This window comes from Drosophila sechellia, chromosome 3R (genome assembly GCF_004382195.2).
Source record: "Drosophila sechellia strain sech25 chromosome 3R, ASM438219v1, whole genome shotgun sequence".
Taxonomy (NCBI): domain Eukaryota; kingdom Metazoa; phylum Arthropoda; class Insecta; order Diptera; family Drosophilidae; genus Drosophila; species Drosophila sechellia.
The window spans coordinates 16,106,158-16,122,000 of NC_045952.1; the positions used below are offsets into that span (position 1 = coordinate 16,106,158).

The 15,843-nt window shown below is 46.5% G+C and overlaps 7 protein-coding genes across 7 annotated transcripts; 4 read left to right on the forward strand and 3 right to left on the reverse strand.

Moving 5' to 3' along the window:
- Positions 1-217: 217 nt before the first annotated feature.
- On the forward strand, positions 218-1,970 carry LOC6606671 (xaa-Pro dipeptidase). The gene has a single exon (XM_002031435.2). It carries the CDS (start codon positions 387-389, stop codon positions 1,860-1,862), a length of 1,476 nt encoding a protein of 491 aa, XP_002031471.1. The 5' UTR covers positions 218-386; the 3' UTR covers positions 1,863-1,970.
- On the reverse strand, positions 1,967-5,417 carry LOC6621504 (palmitoyltransferase ZDHHC6). The gene is made up of 5 exons (XM_032721298.1): positions 5,267-5,417; positions 4,320-4,504; positions 3,382-3,463; positions 2,798-3,318; positions 1,967-2,743 (listed from the first exon to the last, which is right to left on the reverse strand). The coding sequence occupies exons 1-5, from the start codon at positions 5,325-5,327 to the stop codon at positions 2,309-2,311; spliced, it is 1,284 nt and encodes a 427-aa protein (XP_032577189.1). The 5' UTR covers positions 5,328-5,417; the 3' UTR covers positions 1,967-2,308.
- Positions 5,418-5,628: 211 nt separating this feature from the next.
- LOC6606673 (saccharopine dehydrogenase-like oxidoreductase) lies at positions 5,629-7,155 on the reverse strand. The gene has a single exon (XM_002031437.2). It carries the CDS (start codon positions 6,986-6,988, stop codon positions 5,693-5,695), a length of 1,296 nt encoding a protein of 431 aa, XP_002031473.1. The 5' UTR covers positions 6,989-7,155; the 3' UTR covers positions 5,629-5,692.
- A 349-nt stretch (positions 7,156-7,504) lies between these two features.
- On the reverse strand, positions 7,505-8,643 carry LOC6621486 (suppressor of lurcher protein 1; the record flags this gene model as incomplete). Its single annotated transcript, XM_032722860.1, has 3 exons — positions 7,505-7,874; positions 7,944-8,145; positions 8,202-8,643. Coding segments are annotated over 3 exons (987 nt in total), but the record flags the coding sequence as incomplete, so codon positions are not given.
- LOC6606675 (DNA ligase 3) lies at positions 8,587-11,379 on the forward strand. Its single transcript, XM_002031439.2, has 5 exons — positions 8,587-8,605; positions 8,660-9,018; positions 9,104-9,896; positions 9,961-11,118; positions 11,190-11,379. Exons 2-5 carry the CDS (start codon positions 8,667-8,669, stop codon positions 11,296-11,298), a joined length of 2,412 nt encoding a protein of 803 aa, XP_002031475.2. The 5' UTR covers positions 8,587-8,605; positions 8,660-8,666; the 3' UTR covers positions 11,299-11,379.
- Positions 11,380-11,471: 92 nt separating this feature from the next.
- On the forward strand, positions 11,472-14,048 carry LOC6621482 (probable cytochrome P450 9f2). The gene is made up of 4 exons (XM_032721295.1): positions 11,472-11,732; positions 12,490-13,009; positions 13,078-13,735; positions 13,792-14,048. Exons 1-4 carry the CDS (start codon positions 11,527-11,529, stop codon positions 13,956-13,958), a joined length of 1,551 nt encoding a protein of 516 aa, XP_032577186.1. The 5' UTR covers positions 11,472-11,526; the 3' UTR covers positions 13,959-14,048.
- A 524-nt stretch (positions 14,049-14,572) lies between these two features.
- LOC116801475 (fatty acyl-CoA reductase wat-like) lies at positions 14,573-15,822 on the forward strand. The gene is made up of 3 exons (XM_032721306.1): positions 14,573-14,798; positions 14,872-14,984; positions 15,102-15,822. Exons 1-3 carry the CDS (start codon positions 14,723-14,725, stop codon positions 15,588-15,590), a joined length of 678 nt encoding a protein of 225 aa, XP_032577197.1. The 5' UTR covers positions 14,573-14,722; the 3' UTR covers positions 15,591-15,822.
- Positions 15,823-15,843: the final 21 nt, after the last annotated feature.

Consider the following 15,843-nt stretch of genomic DNA (forward strand, 5'->3'; position numbering starts at 1 on the left):
TTTGTACCCCGCTCTACGGAACTAGTTTCAATTGCTAGCTCATTTCGATCTTTGTTTATTTAGGTAAATCCTTTATTTTTAAGGTCAGCCGGCAAAGAGGAAAACCGTATGAAAAATAAATGAATTTAGCTAATTAAAAATATTAGAGATTATATTAAAAAAATAATAAAACGATCGGCTTACAATTAATTTAAGATTGTTTTTGTCGCGTTCAGTTCTTGGTCATACTTTTGCGAAAACAGAAAACAAAAAACACTGATAAAACCCACATAATTTACTGCCTTTGTTAGCCCGGTTATTGGCTATTATCAGCTAATCTTCTCACTTGCTCGAGCACTCATTGTTGTCCAGAGCGCCAGTTAAACTTTGTCCTCCTTCGCAACACCATGGCCGCCTTTCAGATGGGATCGGGTTACGCAGTGCCCATGAGTCTCTTCCGCAACAACAGGGATCGTGCTGGCAAGGCCATCCTCAAGGAGCTGCTGCCGGGCCTCAAGTTCAACGATGGCAACCTGCTGGTGCTCCTCGAGGGCGGCAAGGACCAGAGCCTGTACAACACCGACGTGGATTACGTTTTCCGGCAGGAGTCCTATTTCCAGTACTTGTTCGGTGTCAAGGAGCCGGCCTGCTATGGCATCCTAACCATTGATGTGAAGACTGGTGCGCAGAAGAGTATTCTCTTTGTGCCCCGCTTTCCCGATGAGTACGGCACCTGGATGGGCGAACTGCTGGGGCTGCAGGAGTTCAAGGCCATGTACGAGGTGGACGAGGTGTTTTATGTGGACGAAATGAGTGTTTATCTGGAGGGGGCGTCGCCCAAGCTGATACTCACATTGAGCGGCACCAACAGCGATAGCGGGCTCACCCTCCAGCCGCCCGACTTTGCTGGCAAGGAGAAGTATGTGACTGACTGCGATCTCCTGTATCCAATTCTCTCTGAGTGCCGAGTGATCAAGTCACCCGAAGAGATCGAGGTGCTGCGCTACGTGGCCAAGGTATCCTCGGACGCGCACATCAAGGTGATGCGGTTTATGCGTCCCGGTCGCATGGAATTTGAGGGCGAATCCCTGTTCCTGCACCACGCCTACTCCGTGGGCGGCTGCCGGCATGCCTCCTACACCTGCATATGCGGCAGCGGAACAAACTCGTCGATCTTGCACTATGGACATGCGGGCGCACCCAACAGCAAGCCCGTCCAGGACGGTGATCTCTGCCTGTTCGACATGGGAGCCAACTACTGTGGCTATGCGGCCGATATTACTTGCACATTCCCGGCCAATGGAAAGTTCACCGACGACCAGAAGTTTATCTACAATGCCGTGCTGGATGCCCGCAATGCGGTCACTGAGTCGGCCCGTGACGGAGTCTCCTGGGTGGACATGCACAAGCTGGCGGGTAGGGTGTTGCTGCAGCGCCTGAAGGAGGGCGGCATGCTCAAGGGCGATGTGGAGGAGATGCTCCAGGCAGGTGTTTCTGGCGTGTTCCAGCCACATGGCCTGGGCCATTTGATCGGTCTGGATGTGCACGATGTGGGCGGCTATCTGCCCAAGGAGCCCAAGCGCCCCAGTGAACCGTGGCTGAGCAAGCTGCGCTTTGCCCGCATCCTTAGGGCCGGCATGTATGTCACAATCGAACCCGGCTGCTACTTCATCAACTGGCTGATGGACCGCGCTCTGGCCGATCCGAACATTGCTAAATTCATCAACGCAGAGATTTTCAATCGCTTCCGCAACTTCGGAGGTGTGCGCATCGAGGACGATGTGCTCATCACGAAGACTGGCGTGGAGAACTTTGCGATTGTGCCGCGAACGGTGGAGGATATCGAGGCAACCATGACCTGTAAATATGATTCGCCTGTTTAAAGCTTTTAAAATATACATATTCCACACGTAAACATATGTAATATAATCTGTATCGTAATCAAATTATGGAATACCCCATAAATAAATTAATAAGGTCTCATCAGTTGACATCTAAAGGTTTGTCAAGTTTCTATGGGAAACTTTAAAACAATACTTTAATTATACATATGTATTTATATTTTACTTTGTTGCCAGGAGATTTACGCTGCATTGACTATCTGGAAAAGATAAGCGTTATCTGCTGATACACAACTGGATTAATTTCGATTCACTTCAGCAACTGATACCAAACTTTCGCGTTATTTATTGGTCGACAGTGTTAACAGAGTAAACGAGACGACGGCCTGGCTAAGCGTGAAACAGTCGAGTCTCCAAGCGGAATCTAATTCTATATACAAGCCGAATGTGGCACAGAATGCCATCGATTGATCTCTGCCCGATCCGGGCTACATGTACTTTTTGGCATGTCCATTTCGCTGCTGCTGCTTCAAGTGGCTGTGGGCGTTGCCATTCTGGGCCAGAGGTGCTGTTGTCTCGCTGTTGCCATCGCCGCTGCCTTCATGGACCGCCTCAATGACCTCAACGGCGCTGCGTCGTGGGAACCAGCCGCGAATGGGACCCTTGCGTTGGCGCTTTTTCACGCCAGCTAGCTCTTGCTCGGTAAGCACTCGCTCGCCGAACAGCCAGTGGTTGCGGAAGCGGGTGACCCTAATCATGTCGTTGGGTCGCAGGCTGATGCGTGGCTCATCGGAGCAGGGAGCGGCCACACAAACACGCCAACCCTGCGAGAAGATCGGCAGCCAGCGACCAGTCACTGGCTTTGTGCATCTGAAGGTGCGGGTTCGAGCTCGCTTCTCCTCCTTCTGAGCCAGTTGTTCGCGCTGCAGGGAGTACATGTTAATCTGCGTTCTCTAAATACAATGTCCAATACTCACCGTCAATGTATACTGATCACAACCCTCCACCACTGGCCACTCGATGCCATCGCCTCGCTTTTGGCACTCATCGTTGAATACCAGTCGCAAATTTGCTCGCCAGCCCAAATCATAGGGATATAGGAACTCGTCGTCGCAGTCGGCATTCCTATATCGGCGGTAAATGGCCTTCTCCACTATCCAGATCTCTATGCCCGTCTGGTTGTTGACAATCGTCTTCAGCTGAATGAAGAGCAGCATGCTCAGGCCAATGACGACACCAATGGCCAGGCCCATGCCCAGAATGCACATGATGATGCTGACCAGCGTGAACTGTACGCTGGCCAAGTGCGCCAGTCCGTGGGTGAGATAGTAGTAGCGGTAGATGCCCCGCCAGAAGGAGCAGCACAGCACGACGGTTCCCTGCAGGCTGCCCAGGATGGAGAAGAGCAGGAAGTATGTGAAGTAGGCGTGGTTGGCCCAGCCAACGCAGTGATTGATCCACGGGCAGTGGTGGTCCATCTTCTTGACGCAGCGATCACCTAAATGGTGATAGTTTTCGATTTAAAAAATTTTCATATGCAAATCAATCTAATCTCACTTACACTTGCGACAATGATGGGAGCGTGGTGCCTTGTAACCCTCGCACTTTTTGCAGTACTGCAGGAACTGGGCGTCCTTGGGATCCTGCCAAAAATTAAAATTCATTAAAATACGCAGCGAAAACGAGCATATTATTCGTGATTTATGCGCGTTTCCCGATGCCGTCAGGTACAACAAAACCTAACGACGCACAGCTCATTAGGTGACCAACCACCACCTCCCACCTCCTATCTCCCACCTTCCATCGCCCGTGGGCCACTCAGCTAGCCAAAGAAATCCGCCCCTCTTGCGTCTGGGCTCGCCTACAAAACATTTATGCAAATTCGGGTAATTGCATTACGGACTTTGGGGCCCGTAGAGTGCGTTCGCGTGCAGGGCCCGGACCGCCAGGCCGTAATGTGAGGAGTCGCCGCTAATAAATTATATTTGGGTCGCGCTACTGCCACTGCCGGACAAAATGAATGGCGGTCGAAAAACGTTACAGCCGTTGGTGGCCATTGCACGACATCTATGCATACAACGGACCGGGTCCGGATTCTTTAAAATAAATTGCAGCGTTTAATTGGCGCGGATTATGCGCGATAAGCAGCCACACACGCCAATGGGCCGGGTTGGCCCATTTGTCTGGCCTGGAAATCGGACATGGAGACCCCGTTGAGAGCGAACGCCTAGGGAAAACTCGGCACCTGCTCATCGGACGCTAAACAATTGCTTCCGCCGTGGAATGACGATGCACAAAGAAACGGAGAAACCACCACCGGACTAAGTACTTTGGCAGTTCGTGACGGGTCAACAGTTTTTCGGGCCAAATGGTGGGCATTATCAATGGTAAAAGGTAACAGGTGGCTCGAACTAGGCGGAGGCGGTTGACAGGCCATCGTGTCACAACAAATGTTTCACCACCATTCCGTGTGCCGTGGGCTTCTGGTTCTTGGGTTACCTTGGGATGCCACTGTTTTGGCATCAATCCGGGACCAGTCAACGTGGCCATGACGTAATTAAATGTGGCCAGCGTGGAAAGGAGCAGAAACAGGGCCTGGTGGGCGAATCCGGCGAATGATTCATTTGGCGGCCACCACATCGAGTTCATGTAGAGCGTTGTCAGCGTTATGCACTTGATGATGCCTGTAAGCAAAGCGGTAGATAAACATTAGTGTGATTCATGCACGAAAATTTGATACATGTATGTAGTTGGAGGGACCTAGCCCTGTTTATTTTTTTAAGTTTGGATGGGGGTGACTTTGGTGGCCATGCTTCGCTTGGCAATTGCGTGCGGAGGAAATAAGGGTAATTTATTTAGTTTATTGTCGCTTTTCGAGTTGATTAGCCGGCTCCACGGTCCAGTAATGAGTAATTTCGCCGTTTCTCTGACTGATTCCGCCGAGTCCTTTGCGAGAGCAGCAACAAGCGACCGGCGTCTAATAAAGCCATTATGCCGAGAACAATGGTATATCAGTTCGATATCGCGGTGGTCCGGAAGTCTTATGCCGTCTGACCCGCCGGCAGCCAAACGTCCGATTTGCACGCCATGTTCGGTGGTGGCTCCGTGAAATTCCCGATAGGCACCAAGTACCAGGGTTATCCGGGGGCAATAAAAGGACAAACGACACACAACTAAAACGCAATTAGCACGACACATTAGGCAAATTAAAAGTCCTTGGACAACCGATTGGAACTCCTGCGTTTGGTGTGGGTGGCATATGAAACGCGATATGTCGCAGCTATATCGTCCAGTGGGGCGTGGGGTGTAATTGGACACCATATAATGAGCAGTTCTTTGACTCCACTTTCACCAGTGTATATATATTGCAAATTTGGTTGCAAGGGATCTTCCACACAGATGTCCTTAGCATATCACCACCTATCACCAGTGCGGTCAACACTTACTAAGGGCGGTGATGGGGCCCCAGTGCAGGAACCGCCGAAAGCCGGATATTTCAGCACTCATAATCTGTGTATTCTCGCGTTGGCGTCGAAATTGCTAATGACCAAAAGGTAAACAACGAAGGCAGCCTAACAGCGATACCGATAACCAAACTAATCGAAACAAACCGCTGTCGGTGTGACCGTGCCTGTAAATAACTGGAAAACCAAGAACTAGTTGGAGCACTATTTTCAAAACGAGTGGAACCGAACTGGTTGCAAGTAATAAATATATAAATATTTGTTCTTCCCTGGAATAAATAATAATTATTTGTGAGTAAAGTACTGGCACAAATTAGTTAATCGATAGGTAAGGCAAATGTAAATCGCAATTTTATGTTAGCACCGTTATATATTTTTAATAACATCGAATACACCTCATTATAGACACTATTTGTTGGCCACGATTTCGAACTTAATGCCGTGCTCGTGCTTCTCCAGCTCGCTGATGAGACTGGTGCCACGGAAGGCCGCCCCGGGTGGCAGGACTCCGCCGGATCCGGGCATCTTGTCGCTTTCGTTGAGGATGGTCTTTGCCGTGGAGAGCAGTGCAACGCAAGTGGATCCATAGCCGGGATTGGGACCCGTAATCCTCACGGTCAGTGTCTTTGTGGGCGGAAAGGTGTACTGATCTGTGCTCTCGGCTAGCTTGTCGGACTTGGGCCAGCCTGTGGCCTTCATGGTCATTCTGAAGAAGGAGCGCTCCATCCGTTCCTCACTGGGACCCTCGCGGGAAGCCATGCCGCCGGAGAAGACGCTGGGGTACTTAAGCAGCAGCTGGCGGCCAAAGGAGAACTTGGCCATAATGCCAATGATAGAGGCGAAGAGCACGACGACGCTAGCCGCAAACCACGAGGGATATGTCATGTAGGCCTGCATCTGAACGGGTCGTTTCTTCTCCAGTTCGTAAAGGAAACGCTGCGAGCGCATCACCACCGACCGATCTGTTTCAGGGAACGGCAGAATCACCTTGTTGTCCACTTCAGCGGCACGGGAAAGCGGCGATCTTGACTTAAGAGCCGGCTGGAACTTGGGCAGGCGCTCGGGAAACAACTTGCGGCGGATGGCCACAGACTCACTCCGGTTGGCGATAGCGTGAATGGCGCTCTCCCAGGTGCCGGTGTTGAGGGCAGCACTGCCCGTTCCCTTGGTACCGCCCTTGACGCCCAGGTGGACAAAGTTCTCCACCGAGTTGACCACGCCGTCGAAGTTCTTCTCCACGAAGGTGACTCCCATGTCGGCGGGAATGGAATCAAAGCCGCACGCACTGATCACGTACACGCCACGCTCCTTGGCGAGATCATGGTATCGCAGCTGCATGGTTTCCATGTACTGTGGCTCTCCGCTCACGTCTACGTGATGTGTGCCCGCCTCGATGCACGCCTTGACCACTCGCTCGCCGAAGAATCGATATGGTCCGGCCGTATTGACCACAATGCGGCAGCGTTTGGCCATTTCCAGCAGTGACGCCTCGTTGTTCACGTCCGCGATGACGATCGGCGTTTGGGAGAGGTCCGTCTTGGACTTTGCACCCATCTCCCGCAGCACCGACTGCAGCTTCTCCTGGTTGCGTCCGGCGATGCCCCATTGCAGGCCCTTCAGCACGCTGACTGCCTCGAAGACGGTGTACTTTCCGGTAAACCCGGAGGCACCGAAGATTATGGCATCCAGTTTCTTAGCCGCCATTCCAGAGTTCACAGATATGCGACTATAATGATTTGACTAGAAATGTCATCAGTTCCGGACCGAAAGGTAATTCGTCTGCTCCGGGCGACTAGCGAAATGTTAATAATGTTAATCGCACCGTATAACAGCTGTATTTATTGGAGATAGTAGCGTCGTGACTCCACAAAACTGAATCGAACAGGTAAAGATCGATTGCAGATAGCAACAAGTGGCTAATTTACACGGTAACTCTGCTAATGAAGTTGAAATAAAATAAAATACTTTTAATAGAAACTATGAAAATGAAAATGTTTGGCCGCCTTTTTTATAGATGTTATCATGTTTAATTTACATCCTAATACTTAAAATCCCTCAACCCAAATTGTTAGTTCGTGAACTACTACGCATAAACTGCGAATGCCAACATGAAATCGATTACTTTTAGAACGATATTTTGGCGCAAGTTTAAATATTTGAATTTAATCAAGCTGTGTGCCATTAAAATAAAAAAATATATATATTAAAGAGTTGGAAAACAAAATTGCGAAATGTTGTCTCTATATTTTAAACATAATATTGGTATGCTTTATAAGTGCATAAGATACACGCAAATAATTTGCTTAAATCTACAACCGGCTGAGTTGACGCTGTTGAGACAAAACTCTGCATGGAGGCATTATCCCGAAGATCGGTGATGGAATTATTCACTGGAACGGTTTCAAAGGTGTACAGTGCGCGGAATCCGATGGCCACAAAGCGATCATTGGAATGCAAGGTAACGCGAAAGAAGCGCCCATCCGAGCGCATTTCAAAGTCAGGAAGCTTTCCGCAGTATCTGCTGAACTTTCGATCCGTGCTCATGAAATTGGAAAACTCGATGTAATCGCTGGCGGTTTGGTGCTCACAACTGGAAAGAGAAGGAGATTAAACATTTTAAGCACTTAAACATTTTTGATAGTTTAGATAAAGATCTTACGTTCCAATGCCCTCAACATCGAAATATGTGAAGTGAAGCACAACTCGTTCGTCACTTGCTCCGTAGAAATAATAATTGCACACAACATTTTCCAGGTAAAGTCCGGGAAAATTCGGAGAGTGAAATAGGCCACTTATTCGCTCGCTGCTATTGTAGACGAAGGAACAGCCTTCCTTTTGAACTCCGGACATTATACCAAAATCTTAAAAATAAGCAAATTTTTAAATAAATAGACTAAGAGTCAGTGGACACACTTACTGGTTAAGAAACGGTACTCCGCGCGAAATCCGTAGTATTGCACCTTGTTCGTCATTGTGGGCGGATATTTTCCGACAAACTGAAGGTGCAGCTGCGGTCCACTGGACATCAGTGGCTTGGGCAGGAACGCGCCGCAGAGCAGTTCCTGCGTCTCGTACCGTCCGCGCAGCTGGGTGACCACGTGCAGCGCATCGCCCGGCTGGCAACCCGTGGAGTTCTCGTGCTCCGTGGGCACGTTGAAGTCGTGAAATCGAATCTGCACCCGTTCTGGCGCCTGAGCTTCAAATTCGTAACGGCATTGCAAGACTCTCGAGCCGCCAATTACAACGCCGCCGAGCGCGTGTTTGGCAAGCAACAGCTGATTTGAGTCAAATATTCCCGATTTATTTACTCGTGAGTCGAAGGTCTGTTTGCATTGTTCTGTGAAATAGACAATCACATTTTTAATTTGTAATTAGTGTGCGTATGCTATTGTCCAGGCTAACGTGGCAGGCCAGGTTTCTAACTCGTCTTCTGTGTAATAAGATGGCCAGCAAGGGATGGCACAATGAGGACAACAAGTTGGACACCTTCCGTCGCATCTGTGATGAAATTGCCGGCGAGTCAAGTTACCTGAAGAAAGCGGAGAATCTGCAGCGATTCTTCGAAAAGGGGAGCAGCGGCAAGGGCTTCAAGGGCGACACCCTGCTCTGGGTGCAGTTCCTCATTCCGGCGGCCAACCAGCGCGTCTACAATCTCCAGAACAAGGCGCTGATCAAACTCTTTTCGCGCATTTTTAATGCTGACCAACAGCAAATGCATCTGGATCTAGAGCAGGGCAAGTTGTCATTTTTATACACTTGTATAGAATTTCATCATCGCTCTAAATTGTTGAGTCTGGTTAAACTTCTGGTTTCCCGCAGATGGAGACGTTTCGGAAACTCTACGCAAGCACTTTGCTGCTTCTAAGAAACTCAAGCCACAGGCGCAGAGCAAACTCTATCTGCAGGAGGTGGAGGAGATGCTCCTGAAGCTGGTGGAGCGTACCAAGGAGGATGAGCAAACAGATCTGCTACAGAAGTTGTGCTCGAAGGCCACTGACCTGGATCTGCGCACATTTATTCGCTTGGTGAAGCACGACTTAAGAATCAATGCCCGGGCCCGGCATATCCTGGATGCCTTTGGTCCTGATGCCTACCCCACATATCAGTCTTCCCGCGATTTGGTGGCAATTGTCGGACAGTTTGCCGGCAAAGAAAATAAGAAGGACGCCAGTAGTGCCGTCAGGAAGGCTAAAAAAACGAACTCGAGTGGAATTCAGGTAATGACACCCATATCGCCCATGTTGGCCAGTCCCTGCAAGTCGGTGGAGGAGGCCTTCAAGAAGAGCCCCACTGGACTATATAGCGAGATCAAATACGATGGAGAGCGAGTTCAAATCCACAAGCAGGGCAACGACTTCAAGTTCTTTAGCCGCAATCTAAAGCCTGTGGTGGATCACAAGATACGGGATCTGAAAAAATATATTCCGCAAGCCTTTCCTGGCGGTGGCGAAATGATACTGGACTCTGAGATCATTCTGGTCGACACTGACACGGGAGCACTGCTGCCCTTTGGTTCGTTGGGTGCCCATAAGAAGCAGACTTTCGCCAATGCCGCGGTATGCTTATTCGTCTTCGATTGCATACTGTACGATGGCGAGGATTTGACCCAGCTGTAAGTGGGGTAAAATAATATTTAAATGTGAAATAGTTCCTAATATATTTTCTTGATCTTTCAGGCCATTTCGCAAGCGTCGCAAGATCCTTGAGCAGAATATTCAACCCATTAGATCCCACGTGCAGCTGTCGGAGTCGGAGTTCCTCAAGACCACGAGGGAACTGGCCACGATGACGGCTAGGGTGTTACACGCCAATCTGGAGGGTGTGGTCCTGAAGAGTCCAACCAGCACATACCAGCCCGGCAAAAGGAACTGGCTTAAGGTCAAGAAGGATTACCTATTCGACGGAAAGATGGCTGACACCGCGGATTTGGTTGTTTTGGGCGCTTGGTACGGATCAGGGAAGAAAGGTGGCACGCTTAGTATTTTCCTCATGGGCTGTTACGATGCGTTTGGGCGTTTGTGGAAGACAGTGACCAAAGTGCACTCTGGCTTGGATGATGCTACCAATGCAAAGGTACATGAATCACTGATCAAACTAACCGAACGTGCTGATGCGAACGCAATTCCCAGTTGGCTGTTGTGCAGTAAGTCCCTTGTACCAGATGTACTGGCCAAGGATCCGATGAAAATGCCAGTATGGGAGATTACTGGCGCAGAGTTCACCAAGTCCGATGCGCATACCGCGTCAGGAATCTCAATACGATTTCCCAGGATTACTCGTCGTCGCAGTGATAAATCAGCCAAAGAGGCCAATGATCTGGCCCACTTAGAAGATCTTTTCGAGGCCTCAAAATCGAATGTAAATGTTGATTTACTTCTGGACAATTGTAGTAAGGATGAGAAAGTAATTGATAACAAAACAACTCCTGAAAAAGAGAAAAAACTCAATGGTAATCAAAAGAAACTGAAAAGGTCCAATACTACTGCTTCAGATGACGAAGACGGAGCTCCTGTGCCCAGCAAACGCAAGGAGTCCAAAGCGATTCGAAGCTTGTCGCCTTCGCAAAAGGGTTTAAAGGATTTTTTTAAGCCCAGCAAGGAGCTTAAATCAGTTGTGAAAAAGGAACCAAAGGAGGAGGAAAGCGTTACTCAATCCACTAGCTCGGAAGGCAAGTTGTTCGAAGGATTGGTGGCGCACTTTGCCATGGAGAAGGATTCAAGCAAACTGATGCAGCAGTTTTCACAGCATGGAGGATGCTGTACAACGGAAACACGAAAAGCTGATCTGGTCTTTTATACAAGTACGAACGAGCCATTGGACCTAGAGAAGCTTAGGTAATGTCTAAATAATCACTTAATCTAAAAATAAACTTAATTCACTGGATTCCTTTTTGTTTTTGGTTTAGAACGCTGTATCGTCGTAGCTGCCAGCACTTGAATGTAACGTGGCTCCAAATCTCTCTCGATACTCAGAGTCGTCAGCCATATCCCCTATACGCCGTGATGATGAAATGATGAGTGATATTTTAAATCATTTGCACTCAGAAATTTGTACATGCTTGATTAAACCGAACATACATATGTGTGTATTATAGACAACAAGTATTTTATCAAATGCTAAAAGCAGAGCACGAAGCTTTGATAGAAAGCTCTGCGCGGGGATAACAAAACGCTCCCGATTGTTTGTGGCGTAGTTAGTTATATTCTGGACGCTTGGATCGCCAAACTAAGCGCTCGTTCAACATGCTGTGGGAATTCTTAGCCCTATTCGCGATCGCTGCCGCCTTGTTCTACCGCTGGGCGTCCGCCAACAATGATTTCTTCAAGGATCGGGGCATCGCCTATGAAAAGCCAGTGCTCTACTTTGGCAACATGGCCGGCATGTTCCTGCGGAAGAGAGCCATGTTTGACATAGTCTGTGATCTTTACACCAAAGGCGGAAGTAACAAGTGAGTTAAACTCATTTATCCGGATCAAATAAGTTAATTACCTAATAAGCATCCGGCTCACTTGCACTTGCACTTGAAACTCGTTTGGAACAAGTGTGTATCTACTGGCTTCCAGCATTGCGTACAAGCCTATACGCAATATACAATTGTCAAGGTCAGGCAATTAGTGATCTATCTATATACACATTTGGTGGGTGCGGCTGTGTTCGACTACGTTTTGAATATAGAATTATATATATTCAGGAATACTCGATTACATTGTGTAAAGTCGTTTATCTAAAGCAGTGTGTAACTGCCAAGACAATTGGCGAAATGCTGAGTTGGTTCTATTAGTTTAGTTTGCCATAATCTTATCGATTATACGACAGCTTTAAATGTTAGATAGGAAAAATAGTTGATAAAGCTCCTGCAAAGTGCAATACCGATAAGGTTATCTAAATTATTAATTCATTTCATATTTGGGTAACCCTTTTTATGACAGTTCCCTTTTTGTTACTTTATAAAGATGCAATCTTTTTTGTACTCGGAATTTTCAATTGGATTTCATGTACATTTATACAAGTATATTTTTTTATAGACCAATACGAGCAATAAGTAAATTTATAGTTTTTTTAAAAAGGAATCGAGATAGGTTAATTGAAAATTCGTTAGCCATCCATAAACACTAATTTCTGTTATCGTTTTCTAAACTTGTTGATTTATCAGTGTGTGACTCACAGAAAGCTTATCGGTTATTAACATTACTTATTTTTTTTAGATTTTTTGGTATCTTCGAGCAGCGACAACCACTTTTTATGGTGCGCGACCCGGATCTTATCAAGCAGATAACAATAAAGGACTTCGATCACTTTATCAATCATCGCAATGTGTTTGCCACCAGCAGTGATGATGATCCACATGACATGAGTAATCTTTTCGGAAGCTCGCTGTTCTCCATGAGAGATGCTCGGTGGAAGGATATGCGAAGCACTCTGAGTCCGGCATTCACAGGCAGCAAAATGCGTCAGATGTTCCAGCTGATGAACCAGGTGGCCAAGGAGGCCGTGGACTGTCTTAAGCAGGATGATACAAAAGTTCAAGAGAATGAAATGGACATGAAGGACTACTGCACACGATTCACCAATGATGTGATCGCATCGACAGCCTTTGGACTGCAAGTGAACTCGTTCAAGGATCGCGAAAATACCTTCTATCAGATGGGCAAAAAGCTGACCACATTTTCATTCCTGCAGAACATTAAGTTCATGTTGTTCTTCGCATTGAAGAGTCTTAATAAGGTTGGCACATCATTCACACATATGAGAAAAATATATTGACAACAAAGTATATTATCTTATCCTTGCAGATACTTAAAGTCGAGCTTTTCGATAGGAAAAGCACTCAGTATTTCGTGCGTCTGGTGCTCGATGCCATGAAGTACCGACAGGAGCACAATATTGTACGTCCCGACATGATAAACATGCTGATGGAGGCTCGTGGTATCATCCAGACGGAGAAGACCAAGGCATCTGCCGTTCGCGAGTGGAGCGATCGCGACATTGTCGCCCAGTGTTTCGTATTCTTCTTTGCTGGCTTCGAGACTTCGGCGGTGCTGATGTGCTTCACCGCTCACGAGCTAATGGAGAACCAGGATGTGCAGCAGAAGCTATACGAGGAGGTACAGCAAGTGGACGAAGACCTGGAGGGCAAAGAACTGACCTATGAGGCCATAATGGGCATGAAGTATCTGGATCAGGTCGTCAACGAGGTTCTGCGAAAGTGGCCGGCTGCAATTGCCGTCGATCGGGAATGCAACAAGGACATAACCTTCGATGTCGATGGTCAGAAAGTCGAGGTCAAGAAGGGCGATGTCATCTGGCTGCCCACATGCGGCTTCCATCGTGACCCCAAGTACTTTGAGAACCCCAAAAAGTTCGATCCGGAACGATTTAGCGATGAGAACAAGGATTCTATTCAGCCATTCACATACTTCCCCTTTGGCCTGGGTCAACGCAACTGCATTGGTAATTTGATGGACTTAAAATTGTTCTTTGCTGGTACTAAAATATATCTTTTATAGGTTCCCGATTCGCTCTACTCGAGGCAAAGGCTGTTATCTACTATCTTTTGAAGGACTACCGCTTTGCTCCTGCCAAGAAATCCTGCATTCCACTAGAGCTCAGTAGTTTCGGATTTCAGTTGTCACCCAAAGGCGGCTTTTGGATTAAGCTTGTTCAACGGAACTAATCTTATAAACAATCAAAATATAATAATCGTGTTGTTGAATGTTATGTACTAAAGAATTTGACATTATTAAATTTAAACAATTTATGGTAACTTCTTCCTTTTTGAGCAGGATTTGTTTTTGATTTAATGATATAAAGATAGTACTTATGTACACTGTAAATAGTTTGATAACTTAATTTTGAAATATTAGATTCTATATACAATGGATGTTCTCAAAATGTATTATCCAAAATTGTCTACATTTACGCTACTTTCGTATCTTTCAGTTGATTTAATAGAATGCAAATGTTGAGCCCTACGCAAATGAACAAAAAAGTGGCATGTATGGAATGATGAATAATATTATTTTCATGTACAGTAGTCACTAGTTTAATAGCACACTGTTTTTAAATTAAATAGCGTTTTTGGTTCCTACATATAATCTACATATAATTGTTCTTATTTTTCTACATTGACATATATCTGCATATATCTGTTCCTATTTATACCCCGTCCGATTATTAATTCTGTTTTCATTAATAAAATAATGGATTCCTACAAATATTCTTCCTCAGCTATATTCTTGGTTGCAATTATAGAGGTTCTCTGTACTTACGATTTTCAATTTATTCACAAAGTGCAAACTATTCTAGTTAGGCTTGCATATCATTGCATATTCTTGTGTTTGGGCTTGGTTTAAATTGGTATAAATAAAAATGGATAAAGAAGAAATGCTCATTTGATGAAGTGAACCCGCCAAGTGAATTTTACTTCCGCAGTGCAAAATGACGAGTGAAATTATAAGTTTTTACAAGGATAAAACGGTGTTTATGACCGGAGGCACAGGATTACTCGGCAAAGGTGCGCGATCAATTACCCAAAAAATTAAAGAACATAAAAAAAAAATAGAATTGTTCTGCCCTAAAAATTTCAGTGGTCGTAGAAAAGCTATTGCGGGCAACGGATGTGAAACGTATATATTTCCTGGTCAGAACCAAGCGGGGTGAGAAAATGGAAGCACGATTTGAGTCCTGGAAAAAGGATCAGGTGAGTGCAGACCCACCCAATTTGTGACTGAAAATGTTAAATAAATGCTAGATAAAAGTGAAAACTATTACGTTATTTGTAATAATGGTGGTTCCTTGAAAAATATCCTGCCTGCAGGTGTTTGAAGTGCTACTAAACAAAAAGCCACTGGTCCTGGAAAAGATGACTCCGATTTCGGGTGACTGCTGTGCCCCGGACTTGGGCATCAGCGATGCGGATCGAAGGATACTGGCCGCGGAGGTGCAGGTGCTCATACATGGAGCCGCTTCGGTTCGATTCGAGGAGCCACTCGAGCAGGCAGTGGTCATCAACACCAGGGCAATGCGACTGCTCGAGTCCTTCGTCCACGTCTCGACAACGTTCTCCAATTGTGTGGTGCATCAAATCCAGGAGCGTTTCTATCCGGAACACCTGACCTGTCCCGTTGACAAGGTGCTCGACCTGCAAAATTCGGTCAGCTCAGAAACGTTCGAAAAGATGGCACCAGCCTTGATTGGAAAATTCCCAAACACATATACCTACACCAAGGCACTGGGCGAGCAGGTGATCCAGGAGGAGGCGAAGGGTTTGCCCGTAGGCATCTTTCGACCGGCGATCAGTAAGTAATTGTTTCGGTGATAAGAGATTGGGAAGAAGGATATTATCCTTTTTTATAGATGTTATCATGTTTAATTTACATCCTAATACTTAAAATCCCTCAACCCAAATTGTTAGTTCGTGAACTACTACGCATAAACTGCGAATGCCAACATGAAATCGATTACTTTTAGAACGATATTTTGGCGCAAGTTTAAATATTTGAATTTAATCAAGCTGTGTGCCATTAAAATAAAAAAATATATATATTAAAGAGTTGGAA

What these genes read in the sequence shown, in the direction of transcription:
- LOC6621482 (XM_032721295.1), top strand. Translation starts at nt 11,527, where the DNA reads ATGCTGTGGGAATTCTTAGCCCTATTCGCGATCGCTGCCGCCTTGTTC. An exon ending in CATTGAAGAGTCTTAATAAG is followed by an intron (nt 13,010 to 13,077) that starts GTTGGCACATCA and finishes TTATCCTTGCAG; the next exon opens with ATACTTAAAGTCGAGCTTTT. An exon ending in GGGTCAACGCAACTGCATTG is followed by an intron (nt 13,736 to 13,791) that starts GTAATTTGATGG and finishes TATCTTTTATAG; the next exon opens with GTTCCCGATTCGCTCTACTC.
- LOC6621504 (XM_032721298.1), bottom strand. Translation starts at nt 5,327, where the DNA reads ATGAGTGCTGAAATATCCGGCTTTCGGCGGTTCCTGCACTGGGGCCCC. An exon ending in GGGCCCCATCACCGCCCTTA is followed by an intron (nt 4,505 to 5,266) that starts GTAAGTGTTGAC and finishes CTTTGCTTACAG; the next exon opens with GCATCATCAAGTGCATAACG. An exon ending in CTCCCATCATTGTCGCAAGT is followed by an intron (nt 3,319 to 3,381) that starts GTAAGTGAGATT and finishes ATCACCATTTAG; the next exon opens with GTGATCGCTGCGTCAAGAAG.
- LOC6606675 (XM_002031439.2), top strand. Translation starts at nt 8,667, where the DNA reads ATGCTATTGTCCAGGCTAACGTGGCAGGCCAGGTTTCTAACTCGTCTT. An exon ending in GCATCTGGATCTAGAGCAGG is followed by an intron (nt 9,019 to 9,103) that starts GCAAGTTGTCAT and finishes GGTTTCCCGCAG; the next exon opens with ATGGAGACGTTTCGGAAACT. An exon ending in GGCGAGGATTTGACCCAGCT is followed by an intron (nt 9,897 to 9,960) that starts GTAAGTGGGGTA and finishes TTGATCTTTCAG; the next exon opens with GCCATTTCGCAAGCGTCGCA.
- LOC116801475 (XM_032721306.1), top strand. Translation starts at nt 14,723, where the DNA reads ATGACGAGTGAAATTATAAGTTTTTACAAGGATAAAACGGTGTTTATG. An exon ending in CACAGGATTACTCGGCAAAG is followed by an intron (nt 14,799 to 14,871) that starts GTGCGCGATCAA and finishes TAAAAATTTCAG; the next exon opens with TGGTCGTAGAAAAGCTATTG. An exon ending in AGTCCTGGAAAAAGGATCAG is followed by an intron (nt 14,985 to 15,101) that starts GTGAGTGCAGAC and finishes TCCTGCCTGCAG; the next exon opens with GTGTTTGAAGTGCTACTAAA.
- LOC6606671 (XM_002031435.2), top strand. Translation starts at nt 387, where the DNA reads ATGGCCGCCTTTCAGATGGGATCGGGTTACGCAGTGCCCATGAGTCTC.
- LOC6606673 (XM_002031437.2), bottom strand. Translation starts at nt 6,988, where the DNA reads ATGGCGGCTAAGAAACTGGATGCCATAATCTTCGGTGCCTCCGGGTTT.